The 26,256-nt window shown below is 40.3% G+C and overlaps 1 protein-coding gene across 1 annotated transcript in view; it reads left to right on the top strand.

Annotated features, from left to right (window-relative positions):
* The first annotated feature begins 277 nt into the window (after nucleotides 1-277).
* The window catches only part of LOC149162148 (Mad3/BUB1 homology region 1), a 152,923-nt gene continuing 126,944 nt past the window's right edge, over nucleotides 278-26,256 (top strand). Inside the window, exons 1-3 of the mRNA XM_089437160.1 lie at nucleotides 278-459; nucleotides 575-719; nucleotides 818-975. Of these exons, the coding sequence (XP_089293286.1) occupies nucleotides 374-459; nucleotides 575-719; nucleotides 818-975 (389 nt within the window). The 5' untranslated portion in view covers nucleotides 278-373. The remainder of the gene's footprint in view (nucleotides 460-574; nucleotides 720-817; nucleotides 976-26,256) is intronic.

The following is a 26,256-nucleotide window of genomic DNA, read 5'->3' as shown; positions in this document are numbered from 1 at the left end:
ATCTTAATAATTTTTATACATATGTTTAAAATAATTTAAACAACTTCATTATTTATTATATAAAAGATGCTATTATTCCATGTGGAATAACCCTGCTCAAAGTATACAACTTACATGATCAATTACTGCGAAATACAATTAGACCACAACCTCTCAAGACAATTTGTTTGATTACATTGACAAGTTGGCGGTTAAAGTTTTTTGTTTTTGTTTTGTTTTTGTCTTTTTTTTTTTTTTTTATATCAAACGAAATTAGACCCAGATCGCCACCCACTTCCCGCGCTTCGTTTGTGTTTGGAGTTATAGGGACAAGGATAAATAGCATGGTAGATCTCTCAAAACAAAGGTCACGCGGGGATTTTCCGGGAAACAAATGGAGAAGCAAAGCGATTTTTATTCTTCGCTGATCAGGGCAACCAAGACCTATGTCGGCAATGATCCTCTCTTACCATGGCTTGAGTAAGTTTGATCAATTCGCTTAATCTATTCTACACATTCATTCGTTAATTACTTGCAGAGTCTTATTTAAATTTCTCAAAGAAGCATAAAGAAAATTCAATGGAATTTGTCACAGAGGTATCGACAAAATCAAGGAGGTTCTTCCACCCGAGGTCGCCAAACAGAAGCTACCTCGTTTCATGGAGAAGTGTGCACAAACATTTCTGACTGACACGCGTTACAAAAACGATCTGAGATACCTGCAAGTCTGGATTCAATTGGTAAAGTTAAATCTTTCATTAATTTTAAAGGAAAATTGTATAATCTACAGACAGTGTTACAGAGCTTCATTTTTATTTTATGTGTGGCTGTTTTGTAGCTTGAATTCGTGCCTAACCGGAGGGAGGCGCTATTGGCGATGGAAAATAATCAGATTGGATTGAAGCATGCTCTTTATTACCAAGCATATGCGCTCCACTACGAGAAATTGAAAAAATTTCCAGAAGCCGACGCCGTGTTCCGGCTGGGTATTCAAAGGTTATTAAATCCTCATCGCACTTTATCTTCTCCAAGGGATTTGGTACAATTAGGCTTTGATGTTAAATGTTATGATCTGCTAAAATGTAGCTTGACCTGGCATTGCGCGAATCCTGACCGAGGCCATTCGCATTAATTAATTCAGTGTTCAGAAAAAGAGGGTCTAAAAGGTGCTAAACCTCGGGTTTTGATTGGTTGGCACCCGCTTCCTATTTTCAAACATTATATTGCATTTGTAAAAAGCGGTGTTTAAAAAAATAATGTTGGATAATTACAATCGACATAATCATCAACTTCTACAACAACAACAGCCATCACAACTATAATTAGCACAACCCATCTAAAACTGGCTCTGATATGCATCTCTAGGTTATATATTTCAAGATATGTATCCCCCAGCTTAAAAACCTTCAGAAGCATTTTACACGTGATTTAGATAGAGTCAATGTTAGTATTAATATTCATTGCACCCAATGCAGCATTTAGATTCTCTGTATCATCACATGAAGTGCTGATGGGTTGCCCATCCAAGCCTGAGCCGTATAGCACCTTGTTTCTCTTGGTACTACTTAATGCATCATCTAGATTTTATGCGCTATTGTACAATGTGTTCATGGGCTGCCCACACCTAACTGAGCTGCAGAGCACCTTGTTTCTCTCGGTATTACTACTGCTATTACTTGTCATATATTTGGAACTTTAGCAGACTTCGCTGTCCAAAACATGTATATCTAATTGAAAATTTCATCAGATAAGATATGTCAGGTAAATCAAATTGTTGGCTAACTTTATCCTAATCTGCTGATTTTTTATCAACTTGTTGCTGTTGGCCCACATTTTACAATTCTTATGTTCAAGAAGGCCTTCTGTAGACACAGCTGGGTAAAACTCAAAAAGCTCTTACGATTTTTCCCAATTCTCTTTGCAAACTTTGCTTAGTTGTTTTCTTCCCCCTTTCCCTACTAGCAAAAACTTTGGCAGAGTTCGTTGTAGTTATTGCATATTCAACAGAATTGGGGTCTTTTCTATTTTCTCTTCATTTCTTGTGTCGACTGAAGGATCATTCACTTTTACTGTCTGATGATAAATTTTATCTTTTTGTCCCCTCCTTGCCTTGCATGAAATTTTTTGTGTTCTTTGGCTTCGTTGCCTCTTGTTCCCGTGGATGCTCTTTTTTAGAGGGCCCTTGGTCAGTATCATTGCTAAATATTTCATGAGCGGTTACTTCTTTAGGTTCTTCTACGTGTTATTTGGTTGGCATCTCGATTGAGTGCAATCTTGTTTCCCTATCTTCCTTTTCTATACTTTGCAAGATTTCAAACTGGTTTTTATTCCTTGTTTGATTCTTTCTTGTTTGAACATCAATCAAATATTTTCTCTACCCTCTGTTGTTCTCTAGTCCAATCTATATGACTTTGGAGCCTCATGATTCTCCTTTTTAAGGCAGTGCTTTGCCAAGCACTCATGTTCACAATAGGCCTTGCATTTGAAAGGAATGCCTTTGTAATTCTTTGTTGTGCAGCAGCCATACCTGATCAATTTTATGACATATCAAGGTCCTCCAATCAATCTTCGTAATGGTTCACGTGTTGAAGTTCTCCTTTGATTTTACTTACTATGGTTTAGATATATGTTTCTGGTCTTTTGTTTGATCTCTAGTGGCATGGTAGGGTCTGTTGTCGCTTGAAATTTCACCTCAGGCTGAGAAAGGTAAACCTCAAGGCAACATCAAACCACTTAGCCTCGTAGCTAGCCCTACGGGGCAGGAGAGGGCTCTCTTCGGTCTATCTCGGTCAAAATCTTCAATGGGCGAGATAACCAATAGGGTAACACTGATTTTAGGCTAGTAAACTGATAAAAAGGGTTGATTTGGGATTTTTAGGGTTTTTGGTGGCAAATTGAAGAGTGGCAATTTTTGGGTGCGGGGATAGGACACAGTTTCTGCAGGGGGTTCTTTGGGGCGAGATAGGATACAGTATTGATGCCTTAGATTTAGGTGAATGGATGAGAAAGACAGGTGAGGAGCTAAGGAGAGCAAACAATAACTTTGAATTCTCCTTAAACAGTAGAAAACATTGAAATTAAACAAACTTAAAAGCAGAGCATGACAGTCATGAATTCTACTTTAACACTTCATTTGTTTAATGTGCAGAAGGAAAAGAAAGGAAATGATTCACATAACACACTTACAAGTACATAAAGAAACACACCATCAATACATGTAACCACAAGAATTTCAAAAAGGACTGCAAAACCCTGGTCTTCCTTAGCCAAAAATTGCAGAGATACAATGAATAATACAATGATAGCTTATCCCTCAAGAGTCCAACCATGAAAATGAGCAAGAAAGTACATAATATAGATCATCTAACCTCTTTCCTTGCCTCCATGGGTCGATCTCACTATCCTAGGAGCTGTTTCAACCACTTCTAAACTAAGCACTGAAAACTAGGCAGTCAAAACAACTTGCCTCTATAAGCTAGGAAACCAATTCATTCATTTAATTTTCACCTTTTTTATGAATGAATCTTCTAGAAGAGGTACATAAGTGTAAAAGTGTCATAAAAGTACATTAATTACATCAAAGAGCATAATAATCCACCCCAAAAAGTCAAACAGGGTCAAACTGCGTTTTTCTGAGCTGTACACTGAAATCTGGAGAAATTTGCCTGACGGGTCGCGCGCCTCTGCCTGACGGGTCGCGCGCCTTTGGGACCACTTTTGGGGTACTTCCAGGTGTCCAAATTGAGCAAGAGTAGGCTTGTTGGAAAGGTCTGTGAGTCTACTTTCCAACTCAACTGGAATTTCTGAATTTGGTGGTCATTTGCCCCTCCAAAATTGCAATCTCCCAAGGCTGCTTTCTGTGTCTCAAAAATGTGGCAGAAAGTCATTTTTTGCTTGTTTTTTGACTTTCTGGAGGCCCAAAACTTCATAAAATCTCTTGTCCATGGATGAGCTTATGTAACTTCTCATGACAAATATGGAAATGCTGAGTTTTTGCAAAATGGAGTTGCCAGGATGAAGGGTCGCGCGGGGGGTGAGACCCGTTAATGGAGAAAACCTGTAAATTGCCTGAAAAAACCAAAATTTACCCAAAATGCTCAAAATTTCTTGGGATTTGTGCTGTGGCTAGGCTATTTAGTGCCTTGGTCCTTCAGTGAAGCCTCGGCCAAGATATGGAGGGGATCGGGCCTCTTTCTCCTTTTTTGTGCCTTGGCCAACCTTTTTGGATCCAGCGATTGCAATTTTGACATTTCTCTAAAACCATGACACCTGTGCAAAAAGTGAAGGAGGTTTTTCTTCTTTGGCATGTTATGGACAAAAACCTCTCTCAGTTTTCCAAAATTCATCTTTTATTGCTCTGGAACATCATTTGAGTGCGACTTGTCCCGATGTGTGAAACAAGGAATTTTGTCGAAATGGAGCGAAATGAAAGGGATAGGGGGCTTCTAAATTCTTGGGGAAATTTTTGGGAGTGGGGAGGGATGTTAAGAAGCAGGGGAAAGTGGAATCTCAGGGATTGAGTGAGGGGAAGGGGTCCAAAAGGGCAAAACACAGGCCCAACCTAGAAAATTGCCAGGTTGTAGCTAGAAACTAGGGTTTGTGCAAAAATGAGGAATTTGGGGGATCTCAGTGATGGGAAGCATTTGGTAAGGTACTTTAAGGATAGGGGAAGGTGTATGAACATCAAGATACAAGTTTTGCCGATGATTTGACCGTCCAAGAGAAATTGGCTTCAAAACCCTAGGAGAGGAAAATGACCTTACCTAGGCGCAACTGAAGCATGAACAAGGTGTACAATGACTCATTAGACACTGAGATGATAATGACAACCCTATGAATGATGATAGACTCAGCTGAATGATGACATGGATTGACATTTGGACAACTTTAGAAGGAGTGAAAGCAAACCCTAGACCTAATGCCTAGTGACCAAATTTTGCTTGAAGACTCACTGAAATGACAAAATTTGACCTTGACACTTCAAAATCACTTTGTAAGAGCATATTTGATCACTGGAGAAAGGCTGGAAAGACTGACACTAACAGGGTCCTTGAGCCTATGCCTTGTTTTTTATCTTTCATTGATTTCACATTTGGCTCTAGAAAACTCTTTGGCCAATCCAATTGAATCACTCCTTGCTAATTGGACCTCTCTTGAGCCTCATGCATTAGTTGGGTTTGTAGTTTTTTATTTTTATTTTTTTAACTGAACGAGTATGTTTTTTATTTATTTGAAGGTAGATGGTTGGGCCAAAGCCTAAACAACCAAGAGTACAATTCTCCTTATCCTCTTTCTTATGGTAGGATGGATTACAATTCTGACAAGAGAAGCAAGATTGGTATGATATCTCGTCATTAATGTTGAGCTGTCCCTTCTGAAGAGCGCACCCTTTATTTGCCATGAGGTCTGTTTCACTGTTCAAATTCCTTAGAATGTGGTAGAATTTGTAGGTGTTGAATTCAAGAAGGGTTCTCTTTAATCTGCTGAGAATTTTGTTGAGGCTTGCATTATTGAACAATTCCTCCGTGTTGAGTTTTTTGATTCGTATTTCTGAGTCTCCAAATGCTTGAAAGTCTTTGATGCCTCTTTCCCTTGCAATTTGGCATGCTTTGAGGAGAGCTAAAATCTCTGCTTGATTGTTGGTTTTTTGCCCAATACCCCAGCAAAAGCAATCCCTTCTTGAGCCATCCAGAGAGTACATAATACCCCCTGCTCCAGTAGCACTGGGGTTCCCTTTGGAAGCCCCATCAAAGAAAATCGAGGTTAGATGTTGTTGCCTCCACCAATCTTGGAAAGTGATGTCAGAATCTCTTTTTCGCCATTCAGGGTTTGCAATGGGGGGGGACCAAGGGGTGCTTTCGAGGCAGAGGGGAAAGAGAATCCAACCATCTCTTTTCTTCAGGAAGGAGAGTGAGGTCTTCTTTAAAGTAAGATTGCTGGACTGCTTTTAAAAGGAGGGATTTTGCTTTGGTTGCTACTCTTAACGGAGTATAAGAGATTTCTTTGAAAATCTGTTCATTCCGGGTCAACCAAATTTACCAACATACGTATTTGGGGATGGCGATCCAAATTCTGTTCCATAGAGATTTAGTGGGAATATTGTGGGGATATAGGTGGCTCCATGAGGCAAATAACTTTGCTACAGAATCATGGCTCGGGGGGGCAATCTGGAGTTCATGGAGAATGTAGCCCCATACTTCTTTAGAAAAATAGCAGTCAATAAAGAGGTGTTTAGTTGTTTTAGTATTGCTTCTGCAGAGGACACATCTATGTGGTCCTGCAGAGCTTCTCTTGGCCAGATTTTCTCCTGTTAGGACTCTGTTATGCACCAAAATCCAAAAAAAAATTGACTTTGGGAAGACCTCTAGGATCGCATACTTTTTTCCAGACACTGGGCAGATGATTGCTGATTTTTGTTGGGTGAAGGGCGCTGTAACTAGCAGTTGTGGTATACCTTCTTGAGTGTCCCCATCCCCATGCGTCCTTCATGCTTCGATGAACTGGTGCTGCTTCTTCAAGCAATTTGATGAGCCGATTTTGTTTTTGCAAGAGTCTAACAGGGATGCCGTGGAAGTCCCTGCAACACCAATTGCTTTTGCTGTCCCACTTAGAAAGATTGTAGACGCTATTGATGTCAGCGCGTTGGAGCCACTCCTTTATATCTGCGATGTCTTTAGACTCGGATAGCGGAGCACGATCCATAATGCGGTCGTCCCACAGAGAGGTTTTCTTTCCATTTCCGGGCACGTGATACACCTTCTCTTTGAGAAGTGTAGACTTTTTTGGCATAAATTCTAGGTTTGGGAGTAGTTAACTGAGATGCAGGCTTGCAGATTTTGTAACGCAGGACCATTTGCGTACTTGTGTAAGAGTGATTCACTGACCGGGTGCTGTGGATCACAATGCAATTTCCATAGGATTTTGCCACCAAGCACAAGGTTAACCATCACAGGATCGCGAATATGTAAACTGCCCTCTGTGATGTCTCTTTTGATTGTGTCCCAGTTGATCAGGTGAATTTTTTCCTGATTCCCTTTCCCCCCTTGCCATAGAAAATCCCTCAGGAGTTTAGATATTTGATCCATCACATTTTTAGGAGCAAGAAGAAAAGCAGCTTGGTAAATTGGCAACGTAGACAACAGAGTTTTAATAAGAATTACTTTTCCTCCTTTTGTTAACCAGTAGCCTCCCCAAGATGAGATTTTTGTTTTGATTTTGTTGATAATGTCGCTCCACAGATCCCTTTTGTTAATTCCATTTGTAATGGGCAAACCTAGGTATTTGATCTTGTCCCATTTTGCATAGGCTTTAAAGCCCAGAATTTGAGATATGCTCATGAGCTCTTGCTGTTCCATATTCCAGCCATAAATTTCACTCTTTCTTTCACTTACTAAGGCTCCTGTTACCCTGCAATAGCATTTTAGGATTGAGTCAAACGCCATTGCAATTCTGAGAGAGGCTCCTCCAAGAAGAATAGAGTCATCTACAAATAGGGCATGGTTTAAGGGATCTATGCCATGGGAAATTATGAGGCCAAGTAGTGACACAACGTCTCTCGCAGCAGTGAGCTTTTTGCTCAGAGATTTAGCTAGCATAATGTACATAAAAGGAGAGAGGGGGCAGCCCTGCCTAAGGCCTCTCCGGGCATGAAAGAAGCCAGTAGGGTGCCCATTAACCAGGGGGCAATACAGGGATTGTCAATACAGGCTTTTATAAGATTCACAAACTGGTTCGAGAACTTGAAGGAGCATAAGACTTTGATGAGGAAGGTGTGATTAACCCTATCAAAAGCATTTGCCATGTCTAGTTTTATCAACATTCCTTTTTCTTTTCGTTGTTTACTTGAGTGAATTGTCTCTTGCACTTGGATGACATTATCCAAGATGTGTCTAACTTCAACAAATCCTCCTTGGGAAGAGGAGATGAGCCTTTTGAGTAATGGTTTAATTCTGTTTGCCAGCAGCTTGGCCAAAATTTTGTAGGAGGCGTTACATAGAGATATGGGTCTGAATCTAGCAAAGGTTTCTGGGTTGGCCTCTTTTGGAATTAGAGCGAGGTAGATGGAATTGGTTCCTCCTCCTATCTTAGCTTTCTTTTGGAACCCTCTTATCATTTTCTGGAGGTCATATTTAATGGTATCCCAGTAGATCTTGAAGAAGTGGATGGTGAACCCGTTAGGCCCAAGAGCCTTATCAGATTCCATAGACCAAATAACATTAATTATTTCTTCCTCCATGAAGGGTGTGATGAGAGCATGATTGTCTTTTGAGCTGACAAGGAAAGGGATGTTTGAGAGGAGCTCCGCTGAGTCTTCCTCGCTGCCTTGTGTCCCTGCAGTAAAAAGCTTTTTGAAGTGACTTTCTGCTGCCTCTTTTATTTGTGCAAACCCTTTGCAGATCTACCCTTCTTCAATTGTGATTTCCGAAATATGATTACGTGAGAGTTTAGCTCTATATTGGAGATGAAAGAAAGAGGTGTTTCGATCCCCAGCCTTCAACCACAAGCTACGGGATTTGATTCTCCAGTACTCTTCTTCCATTCTAAAGGAGCGGAAGGAAGAGCGTTGGGCTTCTACCTCTTTGCCTATCATCTTTGAGGTGATATCCTTGTGTTCCATTTCAACTTGTATGTCCTCCAAAGTCTGCACTATTTCTTTCCTTTGGCTGGTTGGATTTGGAGCGAGTTTTTTTATCCATTCTTTCAAGTCTTGTTTTGCTGCCTTGAGCTTTTGCTCCCAAACATAACATGGTGATCCTGAGATTGGTTTGGCCCAAGCTTCTTTCACTGTTTCCATGAAACCATCCCTTTCAATCCAGAGGGGGCTGAAGCGAAAAGGAAGAGGACCCAAGTCTTCTTCATCCTCCAGGAGCAACTGAATGGGCTTATGGTTTGAAGTTAATTTGGGGAGGATTTTTGTAACAACCCATCTAAATTGACCCATTAATAAAATTTTAAACTTTATAATATATATGTATATTAAATTTTATAAACTATATAATTAGACTTTATAAATATAAATTTATAAAATATATCATAACTGAACTTTATAACATATATAATATGGCTTTATAAAATATATCATAACTGAACTTTATAACATATTTAATGAAATGTTATAAATATATATCATTAAAGTTTATAACATATATAATATGAAATGTTATAAATATATATCATTAAAATTTATAACATATATAATATGAAATGTTATAAATATATATCATTAAAGTTTATAACATATATAATATGAATGTTATAAATATATATCATTAAAGTTTATAACTTATACAATGAAGTGTTATAAAAGATATCATTTAAACTATATAACACGTATAATGGAAACGTTATAAAAATATAACTGGACTCGTAAAAATGCTATGCGTTAACCTACCCAAAACGCATTATCGAAACCATTAACGAGGGCGTCCAACCAGCTGAGAAGTTATGGCAGAGCGGCTTTGCCAGGACAGGATCCGAGAGAGTTAAATTGCATGCGGAGGCGTGTCAGGAGGTAGAAGAGCGGTGGCCGGAAGTAGGAGGGTGGCCACCGCCAAGCCTGCCTTTATAATTCACTATTCTTAACCGATGAAGGGGGGGAAAATAAACCAGAGAGGGGCAACAGAGAACGTGAAGCATAAATTCACCAGGAGGAAACCGGGAGAAGGAAATTATCCATTGAAGAGATTTAAGTGGTCTGAGGTTCTGGGCACGAAGGGACAGAGAGCCTCTGTGGAGAGCTTTCTAGATTGAGCAACTAGGTTTGCTCAGTTTGGTTGGGTGGTATTGGCCTCTTGAAAATTGGGTCAAAACAGCCACGGCATCACCAGCAGCGGAGTCGCCAGTTCAATAGCAGAATCAGCAATCAGCTAGCAGCAGTTCAGGTATGTGCAATTTACATTTTTATGCATTCTTGTTTTCCAGTTTATGAGTATTTACATGTTGCTGTATTTTGAATTATGGGCATTACAATTTTTGTATTGATTATCTTGTTGTTCATCATCAGCGAGCTTTGAACTAAGAATCTGTCCAGACGAGCAAATATGTGTTCCTCCCCTGTCCTATTATTTGTCCATGTATAGAGACCTCTTATTGGGCTAAAATCAAGGAGGTCCCATTGCTGGATGAGATCTTCCACAAAAGGCAACAAATGGTCTCTACTGCTGTTGCCCCCTCTCTTTTCTTTGGGCTTCAGAACTATGTTCAGATCTCCAGCAAGGATTATGTTATTGGGGTTATGCTACTCTAAGAATGCTAGGAGGGAATTCCAACATTCTCTTTTTTCAGAGTAAAGAACTGGAACATAAAGATTGAAGAGTGAGATAGTCAACTTACTTGCACAATGCTTTAATTCTGTGAAGATCCAGTGCTGAGTTTCGAAGGAGTTGTTCAGGTGGAAGAGATCTTCTATCCATAGGGTAGCTAGCCCCCCTGAAGAGCCCCTTGAGCTTACTGCTTTGCCTGTGTTTTTCTTCCACTTCACCTTACTGATGTCGAGGAGGGCTTGCCCTTCGATTTTTGTCTCTTGGAGCATGAGAATATCTGGTGGTTCGATTTTCAGTAGATCCTTGACTGCTTCTATTTTCATGTGGGTCCCCAGACCTCTACAGTTCCAAGAGACAAGACGCATTATTTACCAGATGGGGGGAGGGATCCTCCCTTAGGAGGCCTTGTTCTGGTATTTCTCCCAATAGACATCTCTATCGTGGGCTGGCTGCCTTGAGTTTTAAGTCTTTCAGCCTCCTCCTCCCTTGCTTCTTTATGGGATTTCCTTCCAGCTCTTTTTGATGGACGCTCGTAGATCTTGTCCTCCGATGATCTTGAGCTATCTGCTGGCTTTTTCCTTGTGACTTCTGCATAAGAGGGATTGGAGGGGCTGCCTTTGGAAGCCTCTGGGTGGCCTGCTTCTTTGTCTTCTTTGTTGGAGTTGGATGTTCCTTCCTGGTCTACGTTTTCTGGGATTATTTCTGAGGGTTGGGCCTGACTGCTTTCTTTTTCATTTGGGTTTGGACCCCTTTCTTCGGTGGGTTTGGAGCTGTTGGGGGCCTCCTTTTGAGTGACTTTCCCCCTACCTTTTTTTTGATGCGATGCTTTCTGGACTAGGGTCCATTGCTCGCCATTGTGCATCTCTGCTTGTTCCTCAGCCTTTTTCTTGCAGTGTTTTGCGAAATGGCCGTGGCCATGGAAGTGTCTACATTTAAAAGGGAGCTGTTCGTAATCTAGTTCTTGAACATGCATCCATCTGGCGACCGTTAGCTTGATTGCTTCTGGCAGTCCCTCCTCCAGATCGACTTCGACACATATGCGGGCACACGAATACTGATATTTTTTGACTGCTTGGTCTATGTATTTTCCTAGAGCGTTGCCGATTAGCTGAAGAGACTTTTGGTTCCAACAGTGGAGGGGGAGATGGGGCTAACACACCCAGACGGGAACAACTGATGGAACATCCTGAGCAGGGTCAAAATCGAGTGACCATTTGTTCAGATATAATCCTTGTGGACCCATAAAATATGGTCCGTTCCTGAAGATTAAGCTTTTGTCCTCTGCACTTTCGAAGACGAAAACAAAGTAGCCCTTGCCCACAAAGTAGCTTTTTATGGCCTCTTTGGTTAACGGGATCCAGTTTCTCTGAACCCACTCTTCAACAGATTTTGGTGAAGGCCAGAGGCCAGTGAATTGGCCTATGAGGCCTCTCTCTGCAAGATTCAAAGCTGCTCTGCACGTTTCTTCTTCCGGGAGTGCAATCGAGGGTACGCTGTCCATTTTCTTCACGAATTTCTGTTGCATGGCAGAAGGGTTTCTCTTAACGTAAGTTGCTATCATCGTTTTGAAAACCAGTACCTCTGGGGGGAGAGGGGGGGGAGGCGAACTCTCACTAGAGTCCATTGGAGAGCCGAGGGGCTCAAGAGCTGCTATGCGCAGCAGCCACAGGGGGCGCGCAGAGCAGAGGCAGCAGACCTAGTTTGCAGCAGAGAGGCAGCGCGCGCGGGTGGTTTTAGTTGGGTTTGTAGTTAGTTAAGGAGACTTCCTTGGGTTCCTAAATATTCTAAAGTGCTCGAGGCATGCCTTTTGAGTGGTTTTCTTAGTCAAATTGCCCTTTAACTTGAGTGCTAATGTTGTGTACTCTAAATTATTACTTTTTCTATTTACATTGTGCATGTTGTTTGTGGTTTACATTTACTTGTGGTATGGAGGTTTGTTTTCTTCTAAGTTACTTGTGGTATGGTTTGTTTCCTTCTAAGTTACTTGCAGTATGGAGGTTGGTTTCCTTCTAAGTTACTTGTCGTATGATCTTATCTGTTGTGGTACACATGGTCAAAAGCTGTCAGTTGATTGTGACAAAGAGAATACCCTTCCAATGATGAGTGCAGTGGCTAGCCATGCCACAAATTTTCAGAGATATTTATGTTGCTCCTTGCCCATTGTTAGCGGCCCCTTTTGGATATTTAATCTCCCTTGCTTTCATATTGAAATTCTACCAAATTTCTAGTCCCTTACATTTTGATGATCTCCATTCACTTTCAAGCATAGCATCTCTGTCTTGGAGGTTGGATTTTTTTTTCAATAATTTTATTTTAAACTAAAGTAACCTTTAGTTAGCAAATGTTAACTAGAATTGGCCTTGCTTTTTGTCATCTTTGTGAGAGGATTCAACATTCATATTTCTCAGGCAACCTTATTGAGACCCTATCGAGCCAAGTGGGCCTTCGTTGTTAAAAACTTGCTTGTTACATTGCTTCAACAACTTTATTGTACTTGATCTTTATTGAAGTTTCCTTTTGTTCTATTAGAAATCACATTTTCATTGTAGATTTGTAATTTGAAAATAGTGTTAATTAAGTGTAATTTACTTAACCAATGAAAATAATAAATGCATGAACAAGTTCAGAGCAATTACATGTGAAAAAGCAAATACAATAGAAAGTAATGTTAAACCTTTAGAAGATATCACTTGTATTAAAGATCTCCAAAAGAGTGAGCAATGTTCATGGGCCTCCTTAATTGGGTAACCTCCTATTAGTAGAGCTCCAAATACAACAACTCTTCACAAAATACTCTATAGCCTTCTAGCTTATATAAATAGCTTCATAATAGCAAAGCGTCTAACTGAAGATTTTAAACTTCTGTGGTTTGTTTTTGTAGATAGAGATTTCAAATCGACCACAATGATATTTTTGAGAATTGTTAACGTTTCAAATCCATAAGTGGATCCATCTTCAATGTTTGTCTTGAAGATGGATCCACTTATGGATTCGAAATGTCGACAATTCTCAAATATCACTGGTAAATTTGAAATCTCTATCTACAAAAAGTCTAACTATTTGTGGTCACTTCTTTAATGGGTATCGACCACTTAATAGGCCTTATTTAATAGAGGATCCTTTTCACATTAAGTAACTGCCTACTAATTATCCAATAGGCCTTATTCACATAAGATGGCCTTGTAGATTAATTGACTAGCTACTAGGTACCCAAAGAAGGGATTTTTGGGTAGAACCCTGATACGTTCCCCCCTTCAAAAGCTGTGTTGTCCTCAACGTTGGAGGTGTGGAAATTGTTGCAAAATCGCTGTTGGCTCCCAAGTGACATCTTCATCTTGCATATCTTTCCACTAGATGAAAACCTCTCAAATGGTGCGTTGGCATAGTTGATGCTCTTTGGTGGCTAATGGTGTTTTTGATTGGAGCCAGATGGATCTATCGTCGCTAAAACTAGCAGGGGTCCTAAGAGGGGATCCTATAGAGCAACTACTAGGTTAAGGGGCAACAATAGAGCGATAACCCATTGTCACCTCAGCTAAGGCTCCTTGCTCTTTACGAAATTTCATCGATGGGAGGAGTCCCGGTATGAAAGGAATCACAAGGATGAATAGATCAATGAGTGGATGGAGGGTGATTCTTAGGGCCTATTCACAAGAGAGACTCAATTATATGGCTTACTTGCTTAAGAAGCAAGGTGATGGGCTCTCTAGGAAGGGCTAAGAGGATACTTGAGTCTAGGTTTAAGGGGTATGCCTTGGCAAGGGGTTTCCTAGACTTAAGGATCCTAATGAAGAAATGGCTTCTAGGTAATCCTTGTGGAGTTTGAGTTGTAGATTTGTGGGTCCACAAAGAAGCCAAATGGACCCAAACTAGGTTAAGGGTATGGAGTTGATCATTCAAGGAGGGGCTTGACCTAGTTAAAGAAGAGAATATGATCAAAGGACTGATTTTCTTTTTAGGTGTGATTGCAATGACCTAATTGAGGACACTAACCCAAATCAACCTAGGGCAAGAATTGGTCTTGCAGCTAGCACTTGCTGTATCTCAGGATTCCACCATCATATTTTCTTCAAACTAGGAGGACCTCTAGAGCAAACCTTAGTGTAGTAGTAGGCCAAAAATCAAAGTGTTTGAATGGCTAGAAAAGAATTTGATTAATGCCCTAGATGACCTATTAGGGCTAGGCTTAGAAAGAGAAGAGGAAGGCAAGAAAAATAGTCTTCAAAAGTGATCACGAGTGGTTAGACTAGTGCCTTGTCTTTGGGAGAGACAGAGTCAAAGTAAATTTGTGATTTGGAGAGACTATACCCAATCAAGGAGGCTTCTAGGCAACTTTGCATGGCAATTAGGGCATGAGAGTAGCTAGCCAAGGACTTTATACTTCGATGTGCAATGTTTGATGACTTATCAGTATATTCAATAAAAATAATCTCTAGGAACATTCACCCATTCATACACGACACATGCAATGAATGCAACGCTTCAATAGATCATAAATTCTACCATTTCGCATAGTAGCAGTAAATTTCAGACCTAGATAGCGAAAAATCTTGGCAACATTCATGTGGTATGATAACTACAAGAATAAACATGGAAAATAAATCACTTACATGTACAATGAGTATATCCAATCATCAAATCATCACAAAAACAAAGCTCCAAGATCAGGAGAATAGTATCCAAACATCAAAATTCATCCATGAAACCAAAATTGTCCTCCAAAAGGGAATGCAAAATTCTCCAAGTAGCTATTAATTCCAAATCCAAGTGATGATGAGAGAAATGAATCACCTCTCATCTATTTATATCATCTCTAAAGAGTTTGATCTGTCTAATTAGGCCTAATTAAGTCCAAATAATAAAATAATGTGCAATAATAACATCCCTTGGTGACAAGCCCACCAAGATAGCTAAATAACATAAGAATAAGCCTCTCATGAGGGAAGAATAATCAATATAATGAGTCGTTGGGCCATTGAGAAGGTCTAATGAAGTCCAAAGTGTGCCATGGTGAGAGAATGGACTTCAATCATAGTGGACAAGGGGTTGGCCCTTTGTTTCCCAAGTAATTCACATGTGGTGCTCCCAAGTGGGTGTGGGGGAACAAGGACATCTTCATGGGTCTCCAAGTGGATTGATGATGCTTGTAAACCATCTGTAAAGGCTAGGATGATGACATAAGCCCTCCCTTTGTCTCTTGTAGTGAAACAGATCCTCATCTAGACCTTGGGACATTTGCCAGGTGTATGGTACAAGTGTGGAGTCGGTTGGACATGGTGAACCAGGTGCATCATCCTCATCCAAAAGGTGGAACACGAGCAATCACTAAGTGGAGTTGGGGATCCATGAAGTACTCTTTGCTATGGTGGAGGCCCATGGCTCTCAACGCTCACCCTACAAGTGCCAATGTGGCCCTCTAGAGGGTTTGGACCTTGTATAGGGAGACCAAACCCCAAATGGAGACCCACCTGCAATCCTGCATAAGATCCAATGCGTCCCCTTGCCCTCCAATACAACAAATCATTAGAATAATCAAGTAAAAGAGCCTACAAATCATGGAATCAATGGGGCACTTCACGGTGGCATGCCCTTCCATAGTGGGCTCTGGCATGTACAAGTGTCTCCAAGCTTAATAAGGAGGTTAACCAAGGACCTTGTTAAGTGGTTTCATTATTTAAAGGGAGTGACATGTCCATGGTACATTGATTAAGTGGTAGGTGGCAAGTGATATAGTGATGAAACGAAGTGGGGATCAGGGGAAGGATTCATACCACATGTCATGGGACAAAGGTAGGTATAATGAGGGAAGCCCACACTTGGGTATATGGGTGTAGGAGGGAGCAAATTGTGGTACATGAGTTACCTTGATCTTTGTTTTTCCAGCCTTCTTCATATGCCTTTTTCCTTTGATTGTTTTTCCAGCCTTCTTCATATGCCTTTTTCCTTTGATTGTTTTTCTTTCATAACTGCTCAGGGCTCTAGGGGATGAGAGCATGATGTGTAGAATATAGAAGTAAATACCCCCTTTTAAGGTGGGGCAACTCATTGCACACCAGGGGTTGGGACAATCATGGGTTCCTTAATGTGGAGGGGGCTCATTTAGGGCCCATAGGAACCAGGGTGATGGCCATAAATAAGGGGTAGAGCTCATGTTTGGCTTTTCCCCACATGCTAAATTTGTATGTCCTGATCATATTTTGCATTTTGTGGTACATTTCTTGTTGAGAGTGGCCAAATTATGCCTTTTCTTTTCTTTTTAGTTGCATCAATCTCCAAGCATCGTTTCAGGCTTGACCCAGAGTGTGGACAAGGGTAGGGGGAAGCTAACCCTATGTCGACCTGGATGGGAAAAGTGATGAATGGGGGTAAAATAGCGGAGGGGAGTAATGTATATGGTGTCGAGAAATGGGACCACACAACCAAAATTAGAATTTCCCATGTAGTGCCAACCTTAAAGCTAGAGGTCAGTAAAGGAGATCCCACAAGACTAGGATACAAGGCTAACCACCAAATCGGGCAATGGAGACAAGAGTATAGACCTAGCTCACTCTTTCCGCCGAATCCCCCCTCCCCCTCCCCCCCAAAAAAAATATATATATATATATATATATATATATATATATATATGTCGAAAAGTGTCCATGATAAGTAAGCAAATCACTCAACTATGCTAATGAAAAGTCATACCTTCAGGGTTGGGAGGCCCATCTTCAAACACACAATCATAATAGATGGTTGAGGGACCACATGGCTAGCTTAGGTGGCGGAGAAAATGACACATCAAGCTATCTGGTGGTTGCAAGGGCTTGCTGGCTGTCGATTGAGGACCATCGAGGAGATAAATTTTCTCCTATGCATACTACCCACATGTAGTGGGTAACAGGACCCTTTTTCATTAAGTTTTGGGATGGTAGACTAAAGTCGACAATATGACTCTGCTACTTTCTTCAAACAAGACACATGAAAGATTGGATGAACCTTGAAGTGGGTTGGAAGGGCCAATCCATAAGCAACTTGTCCAATGCATTGGAGGATTTGATAAGGTTGATGGAATTTTGAGTGTGAGCTTCTAATGGACTTTATCTTTGAGAGAGGTCTACTTATAAGGTTGAAGACAAAGAAACACTTGATCCACTTTTGTAGAAAAATGCTAAGAGTGATGTTGGTTAGCTTGTTGCTTCATGTGATTTTGGGCGTGTTACCCCTCTTTCAGCAAGGGTACATATGCATATATTTATTTTTGGTAGGACCATTATAAGCCCCAAGAGTGCAAGTCTAAAGCCTTTGTGGGATGATAATTATGCGAGAGTGTTTCCTAGATGCTCAATGGTGGATGATCATGGCCAATCCTCCTAGATTCATCTGGATGGTGCTTGGTTTTATGACATTGCTGACATTCCCTTCGTGGGCGGTAGCTCCCTGCCTTGATGGGCATTCTTATGTCTTGGGGTGGTATGCGGGCATTATAGAGGTGGACTTATAAGGACTTATGATTCATGGGAACACTCAGTGTATAGTGTTGTGAAGGTGATGACTTATTGTAATTTCCCCCTCATTGAGTCTGTAGGCATTCCTTGGCCTTGGTTCTTCAACTTGTCACAATTCTTCATCATGGTAGTCTCACATTTTCTAATAATTTGTGGCTACCAAGGCAATTTGCGGATCCTTATGTGAGTTTGCAAGGTCCATGGTCATCAAAGGCTTCGATTAATCAACAAAATTTCTCCTTCCCATGTCTTAAGGATTCTTTTTAGAAATGATAACCTAGAAGGAAGTTATGCTTAGTCAAAGGGGGCCATCCTCTTTTTATGGCACGTGTGGGATTTTGAGAGGCTTTTGGAGGTCAAATCTTGGTCAAATGGGTCAAGTGAGCAGTCAAAAGACATCTACAAATTTTTGGCAAGAGAATTTAGTGTTTCAAAATTTCAAATCAACAAGGGTGGTGGAGATCTACACTTGGGGTCACTTTTCTAAGGGGTTAGCCACATGTGTTGATGCTTGGAGAGTCTTCCAAGCCAAGTAAAAGGAATTTTTGGACAGGATGGAAAGTCAAGCAAAGTTAGTTTCTTCAAAGTGAAAGGAAAGTTTCTAAAGAAAAAGGAAGAAAGCATCTCTTTTCAACAAAATGGGACCAAGTCAAACTTCTAAGGGAGATGTTGGAGGCTTATGGAGCAAGTTGTGGAGGGTTTGAAGGCAAGTTAAGGGGACATTGGACCTCTGCTAACCATTGGATGGTTACTTCTACCTCAAATCGCTCAAGTCATTATCAAGCTCAAGCCTTGAAGCGCCAAGCAAGTTTTGGACCAAAAGTGAGTTGTCCACCTCTACGAACTGTTGGGAGGATGTCAAGGTGGAATTAGAGGAATGCCAAGACTATTGAGGGCGTTGGAGCATCCAAGCAAATCCTCAAATTTTTTCAAGTCAATTTAAGATATAATCCAAGGGAGCGTTGTCTTCCAAGGCCAAATTGCCCTTTCTTTTATGTATTTTGGCCCACTTTTGATGGGATGTCTAGCCTCTTATGAGGGTTTTAAGCATTGTAACGACAAATTTTAATTTTTGACTTAGTATTCAAACATTTCGTGGATGACAAGGCACCATTTTTGGGAAGCAAGAGGAGGATAGATGTTGCGAACCTTATCTATAAATTTAGAGCTCTCTCTCCTTAGCAAACCATGTTGTGAAAATGTGATATCATTAATGCCATAAGAAGAACTTTATTTGGTGCAAACATCTTGTGTACAATTTGTGGATTGCTTTTTCTATTCTTTCTCTCTTTGGCTGTTGTAAATATTATTGTATTTTTATAAGACATCTTGCAAGTCTTTGTCTAAATTACACAAAGTTATTAGATCGATCCATTGAGGGGCAACATAGTCACATGAAAAAGAAGGGTTAGGATGCTAGGCCTCACCTTCTTTTTGTTGAACTAGGGTTATGAAAATTTGATTTTTAGACATACTCTTATCGGGAGTTCCTCCTCAAAGGATTATATCTCTCTTAGCTTCATGGTTGATCAATTGGTTGGAGGTATTTCAAAGGGAATCACTCCTAGTTGAATTTGGGCATTGGTAACATTCTTAGACAAGAGTGGGGGTGATTGGTGCAAGCATTCCAAACTCACTACTTGTCCAAATAATAAAGGGTTGATTTAGGGACGTTTGCGATCATAATTTGACATTGAAAGAGGTAATTAAAAGGGCACAAAGTAAGCTTCATTTTCACCACATCAAATTTCATATTTCAAAACCTTTTTCAAAATTCATTGTATATTATTATTTGAAAATAAAAAATTAGAAGATGTAAAAACCAAAAATATTTTATTATCTTGAGCATAAACTTTCATCATTTAGCTAGTTTTGGCACTTGGGTTTTGTTTAAAAGATTTATCTAATTGGCCCTAGAAAGATATAATGACTTGTTGTTTGTAGGGAAGGCAAATTTCAAGCAAAATGAGTTGTTGTCCAAGGGCTGTGTTGAATTTTGTAGCCATGGACGATCTTCATAATTTATACTTTTAGGCCTTGTAATGTATAAAGAATTTGTATGACATGTTCTTCAAGTCATTTTGATTATTTAGCCCTTGAAAGAATTTATATATGACTTGTTCTTCATGTTGGATTAAAAAGTTAAAAATTTGAAATTTGAATTTTTGGCTCCAAGATAGTCAAGTTGGCCCTTGTGAAGTGACACATCCATTCGCAAAGGCAAAACACTATATAAAGGCATTTGACCTCCTCCTCAAAGGCACTGTTTGACCTCACTCAAGAAAGACAAGTTTTGGGCATTCAAGCGAAGATCAAGAAGGACATGAAGGACGAAGATCTCTCTCTCTAGCTCGCATTTATCTCTCTAGACCTTGCACGTGTGAATTATAGGCAACAATTTCTGGGCAAGTTGAAGTTGTAGGGTTGAGTTGTAGGGCCGAAATTGCAAGGTCGAGTTGTAGGGTCGAAATTCTTTGCACGTCGAAATTCTAGGCATATCTGAGAGTGATGAAGTTTCAAGAGCAAAAGTTTGACTTGGCTTGCTTGACCTAAGGGCTGAAGAGCAGGTTTGACAATAGCTTGTTGATCAATTTGATGTCATAGTTGACTAGCCGCATTAGATGTATCTCTTGTTGAACTAAAGAACTTCTCTAAGGAAAAGGTTGCTGGGTTTTCCCCCAAGTGGGTTTTCCCAGGGTAAATCTTGTGTTTTGTGAAAATTCCGAAAACCAGAATCCTATTGCAGGAACTGGTATTATTTCTTCTAATTTATAAATTAATTATTCAGTTTATTGTTACGACAACATCGAAATAAACACATCGTAACCTTCACAAATAAAATTGCGGAAAATAAATAGCGCTGGAACTGAGAAAATACTAGCACACACATGAAAATTAGCACCATTATTTTTGGACAAAAGTCCTCGGAAAAACCCAATGCGGGAAAATTGGTGCAACAAATGAGGGTTTTATTTTATTATGCAACAGTGAAAATTTGAGTACAATCTGGATGCTTGAAACTAGCAATCCACAACAAGAAAATCTGGGCAAAATTATTGAAGGGAATTACCCTTCGTGGACAAGCAATCTCGACACAACCTGCCTTTAGAAAACTCAACCCTCTGGACCCTCTGTGTTAGCCTTTGCGTTGCTCTGCGCAATCTTTGTGATGTCAAGCCTCCAACCAGTCTTTGATGAAGTCGTTATGCTTGCCTCTGCTAAGGAAATCGTCTCTCTGGCACTCTAGAACCTCTACTTGGCCTTTGGAATTGAGAACAAATTTTTCTCAGCTAAATCAAATTACCAATTTGAAGCAACTACAGAGTCCGCTGCACTGCCTCACTGGGAATAATTTGACCCTCTTGCTGCTGCCTCTCCGAATCAGGAAAACTTCCTTCGGATCACTGTCCTTGCCCCTCACTCACTGCTTTGATCTCTGGCTCTCCGACAACTGATTGTTGCTACTCTGGAAATCGATCTGCGAAGGAAATCGAATTTTTGGTGTTCTCAAGTGTATTCTCCAAGTGCCCATCGACTTCCTCTTATAATCCATTGTTGGAGCACCAACAACCAAGATTAAAACTTAATTGATGGCTAGGATCATCTTGGAATCGATTCGTGTGAGTTTCTAGATGATTCTCACCTTGACTTAATTAATACTGATTAATTAACTAGTTTTCCTAAGTTTAGACTTAGGAAACATTAAAAAATTGGTTAATAATCTAATTAAGTCACTTCTAGGTGGAATTTCCAAAAACGATTTCTGGGTCTTGGAGATCTCATGTATTCTAGCCTCTCCACCAAATTTTGTGGCTAGAACACATCCGATGCTACAAAAATTAACACTCCCTCTTAGCGAGGAATGTGTTCTAGTGCTGCACACCTTGCCACAACACTCTGTCTCTGTATCATCTCCTGTCACGCTGCTGCTGCCCATCAACTACTGCGCAACTCTGATGCTGCATTTGTGTTGTTGCTGACATTGCTATATTGCTGCCAACATTGCAGCTCCCTCTTATTTGTTTCTGCTGCAACTGCAACATTTGCAACTGAAAAGCATCCAAAATATTGAATCAACTGTGTTCAGTATGTTGCATCTGTCTCTGGAGTCTTTGATTGTTACTAGTATCTGCACTGTCACTGGAGAATTTGCGCTGCTACTAACTTGCATTGAGCCACCTGCTTTGCTGTCAACACTGGATTGCTCTCCTCAGCATTTGACTGCTACTACTTTGCAATTGTCACTCTGGTATTGACTATATCGACTGCCACTGATCCATCTTGCTACTAAATATTGTGGGTCCTTGTAGCAAGGAACTGATCCATGGGGTGGACTCCTCAAGGACCTAGCCCAATCTTTGTAGTTCTCTGGGACTACAATACCAAATCTCCTCAACTCACTCTTGGAGGTATATCTGCGAATGTCGCGAAGTCTTCCTCCAATCTAAAGGACAACTTGTCGATCTCTACAGAATTTGCCTTTTGGTCCTTCGGCTCCGACTTGTCCTTCTTCCTGAGAGGACATTGTGTGCTGTAGTGATCAAGCTCACCACACTTGAAGCACGTGACCTTTGACAGGTCCTTCTTTCTTCTTTGTTCCCCTTGCCCCTGACTGGGACCCTTTGATGCGAGGGTTACATTTTCCTCCTCCTTCACCACCTTTGATTTGCTGCTACTGCTGCCATTGATGGAGTTTTTTAATAGAGCTCGACTCAACTCCTCTTGCTGCAAGTCTAACCACATCCTGTCCCATTTTGGTAGCTTATCTCTGCCCAATATGCTTTGGACAAATACTTGCCACTCAGAAACACTATTCAGTGCCAACCTCACTAGCTTTGTTGGTTGAGGTGCTGCCCCAACAACTATAAGCTGGTCATGGACCTCTTGAATTTTGGTGAGGAAGGGATCTATGCCTTCCCCTTTTTGCATTTTGATGCATCTCAGCTTCTCAAGGAACATCTTCCACTGCTCGGAAGTGCCCTGATATAGCTTGGTGAGAGCATCCCACATCTCTTTGGCAGTATCCTTGCTAGCTATGTGTGAGACTCTATGGTCCTAGACTCCATCCAATATCAATCGCTTCGCCTTTACCATCTCCTTCCTATATTCCTTTAGCTAATCCGCATTTTGGGGAATTGCTACAATGATGTTTATGTATAGCTTCAAGCCATATTCATCCAACATGAAGGACATCTTGGCCTTCCAAATGACATAGTTGGAGGAAACCTCCAACCTATCCTGATCTCTCAGCCCAATTGTGGCCATCTCTGATCAAGTCGAAAACTCCCTCTTTCTCTGTGCTCGGTTGCTACTCTGCTACTCGCACTCCCTTCTGGAATTCGTGACTCTGCTAGCTACTACTTCCAATCTGAAATTGGAAATTCAAACTTTTGAGGCTCGAAGTTTCCTGAGAAAATTTTTCCCTCTATTGTGTGTGCTTTTCTCTTCCACCTGATGCTGGTTTTGCTCTAGTGAGCTGCTGTAATCCCTCTACGCCTAGCCAAGAATCTGCGCAATGAAAAAAACTAAGCTGCTTCCTTCGCTTGCTGGAATCACTCAATCTGGAAAGTCGAATTTTTCTGCCTCTTTGCTTTGAAAAATCAAACTTCCTCAAGCAACTCAGCTTGCCTGGAAATGGACTACACTTCCCTTAGGAATTTCCGCTGACTAGTCTTACTGAACAATGAAATTCCTTCTTTTGTTTTTGAGCTCTTCGATTGATCAATCATGCTCTAATACCATGTGAAAATTTTGAAAATTGAATCTTATTGCAGCAATTGGTATTATTTATTCTAACTGATAAATTAATTATTCAGTTCACTGTTACGACAACATTGAAATAAACACACTGCCACCTTCACAAATAAAACTGCAGAAAATAAATAGCGTTGGAATTGAGAAAATACTAGCACACACATAAAAATTAACACCGTTATTTTTGGACAAAAGTCCCCTGAAAAACCCAATGTGGGAAAACCAATGCAACAGATAAGGGTTTTATTTTATTATGCAACAATGAAAATCTAAGTACAATCTGGATGCCTGAAATTGGCAATCCACAACAAGAAAATCTGGGCAAAAATATTGAAGAGTATTACCCTTCCTCCACAAGCAATCTCGACACAACTTGCCTTCAAAATACTCGGCTCTCTGGACCCTTTGCGTTAGCCTTTGCGCTGCTCTGCGCAGTCTCTGTGATGTCTAGCCTCCAACCAATCTCTAATGAAGTCGTTATGCTTGCCTTTGTCGAGGAAATTGTCTCTCCGACACTTTGGAACTTTTGCTCAGCCTCTGGAACTGAGAACAAATTTTCCTCAGCTAAATTGAACTGCCAATTTGAAGCAACTGGCAGTCCTTTTTGCTGCCTCACTGGGAATATTTGGCCCTCTTTTTGTTGCCTCTTCAGATCTGGAAAACTTCCTTTGGATCATTGTCCCTGCCCTTCACTCACTGCTTCAATCTTTGGCTCTCTGGCAGCTGATTGTTGCTACTTTGGAAATCGATCTACCAAGAAAATCGAATTTTTGGTGTTCTCAAGTGTATTCTCCAAGTTCCCATCGACTTCCTCTTATAATCCACTGTTGGAGCACCAACGACCAAGATTAAAACTTAATCGATGGCTAGGATCATTTTGGAATTGATCCGTGTGAGTTTTTAGATGATTTTCACCTTGACTTAATTAACACTGATTAATTAACTAGTTTTCCTAAGTTTAGACTTAGGAAACATTAAAAATTGGTTAATAATCTAATTAAGTCACTTCTAGGTGGAATTTCCAGAAATGATTTCTAGGTCTTGGAGATCTCATGTATTCTAGCCTCTACCAAAATTTGTGGCTAGAACACATCTGATGCTACATGTTGGAAATACTGAGATGGGGGGTGAATCAGTATTCTTTAGCAATTAGCACTTTTAAATCTTTTCAGAGCATTAGTTAATCTTCAATTATTATTAATGTTTATGCAGTAATAACAGTAAATAAAAGAACATAGTAGGCACAAGAATTTTAGGTGGAAAACCCCCTCCGGGTCAAAAACCACTGAACGCTTTTCTAATAAATTCTTTAATCTTCAGCTCCAACTGAAATGAAAGCAACAACTTCCTAGAATTCCAGAAAAAGCATTCTTCTCCAGTTCCCACTGGAAGGACGCCCCAATGCCCTGGTTTATTCAGTAATCAACTGAATGGATGCCCCAACACCCTAGACCAACCTACCACTGTGAAGTGTTCACAGGCTCCAACTTGTAGGCGACTTCATGCACCAACCTAGCACCTCCCTGTTACCCTATAATGATTGAAATAAGACAAGACTGTGGATTCCCAAACTAGGGACAATAATCCACAATACTTTAAGATGTACAATAATTTTTGTATACTTGACCAAATACGCAATCACTCTATGCCCTGCAACTCAACCATGACATCATCCGAACAGTGACATGTTCGACTCTAGGCAAAATGACTCTTTTACAAATGCCTCTTTTACAACTTTACAATGATGACTCTTTTACAAATGGCTCTTTTACAACTTTATAATGATGACTCTTTTACAAATGACTCTTGGCCTTGATACTTCTTCACAATATATGGATGGTTGTCATGTCTTCAAAGGATGTCCCACCGCAATGCTTCCTTTGATTTGATACTTCTGCTCTTGAATACTTGCTTGAAGTTGTACTTGAATCTTCTTCTACTTGCATGCAAAATTTGCTCGGCGAAACTAATCCCAAAACAAAACAAAATACCCTTCAACTTACCTCTGCCTGCAAAATACAGGTAAATGCATAATAATGAGTAAATACAAATTAAAATTACAATGCGTACCTGAAGTGTGTTTGTCACTTTTGTTGTTGACTTGTTGCAGCAATAGACAAAGACTCCCACTCTTGATATAGGCCTGGACTCTATGCAAGACTATATCCAAAGCTGACCTAAGATATATACAATCAAAACTTAGGACATACCCTAGACTTGTGATGGACCAAGCTCTAATTACAACCACACAGACCATTCTATCAACTATGACAAGACAAGTAACATGAACTTACAACATCATATAGATTTAGCAGACTTGGTGTAGCATCAAGAATATGTAGCATCAAATGTGTAGTATCAAGAATAGGACATCCGAAATGTGGTATCAAAACTAACTGTGACATATAGAGACATAGAGATATAACTATGACCTTGTATGTACTTACGTTGTCTTGCAAAAACATATGTCAAAGATGATACTCATATTTCAAATGTAAACACTAATCATACATACCTTGTTGTAGGAGACTTACCCTTGACTGTTGATGTGTGGTCCTTACTGCAGTGATCCTTGAATGCATGCTTTTTCTTGCCTTCTAGGAGCTCGATATTGAATCTGTTGTATCTATGTAATTTCGGATCTCTAGGGTCTGAAATTTTCTCATGTGGTAGCCCTTTGAGTCCTCTTTCCAACCCCACAGGTTTGATCAAAATTCAAAAAAGATTTATGCCCAATCTCCCACGATGACCTGATTATAGACTGGTTCAGTAGA

This window comes from Pinus tabuliformis, chromosome 5_2 (genome assembly GCF_031772625.1).
Source record: "Pinus tabuliformis cultivar Carrire ecotype Pingquan chromosome 5_2, CPIR1, whole genome shotgun sequence".
NCBI lineage: Eukaryota > Viridiplantae > Streptophyta > Pinopsida > Pinales > Pinaceae > Pinus > Pinus tabuliformis.
The sequence above is the reverse complement of the archived record's forward strand: the minus strand, read 5'-3'. Positions and strand labels throughout refer to the sequence as shown.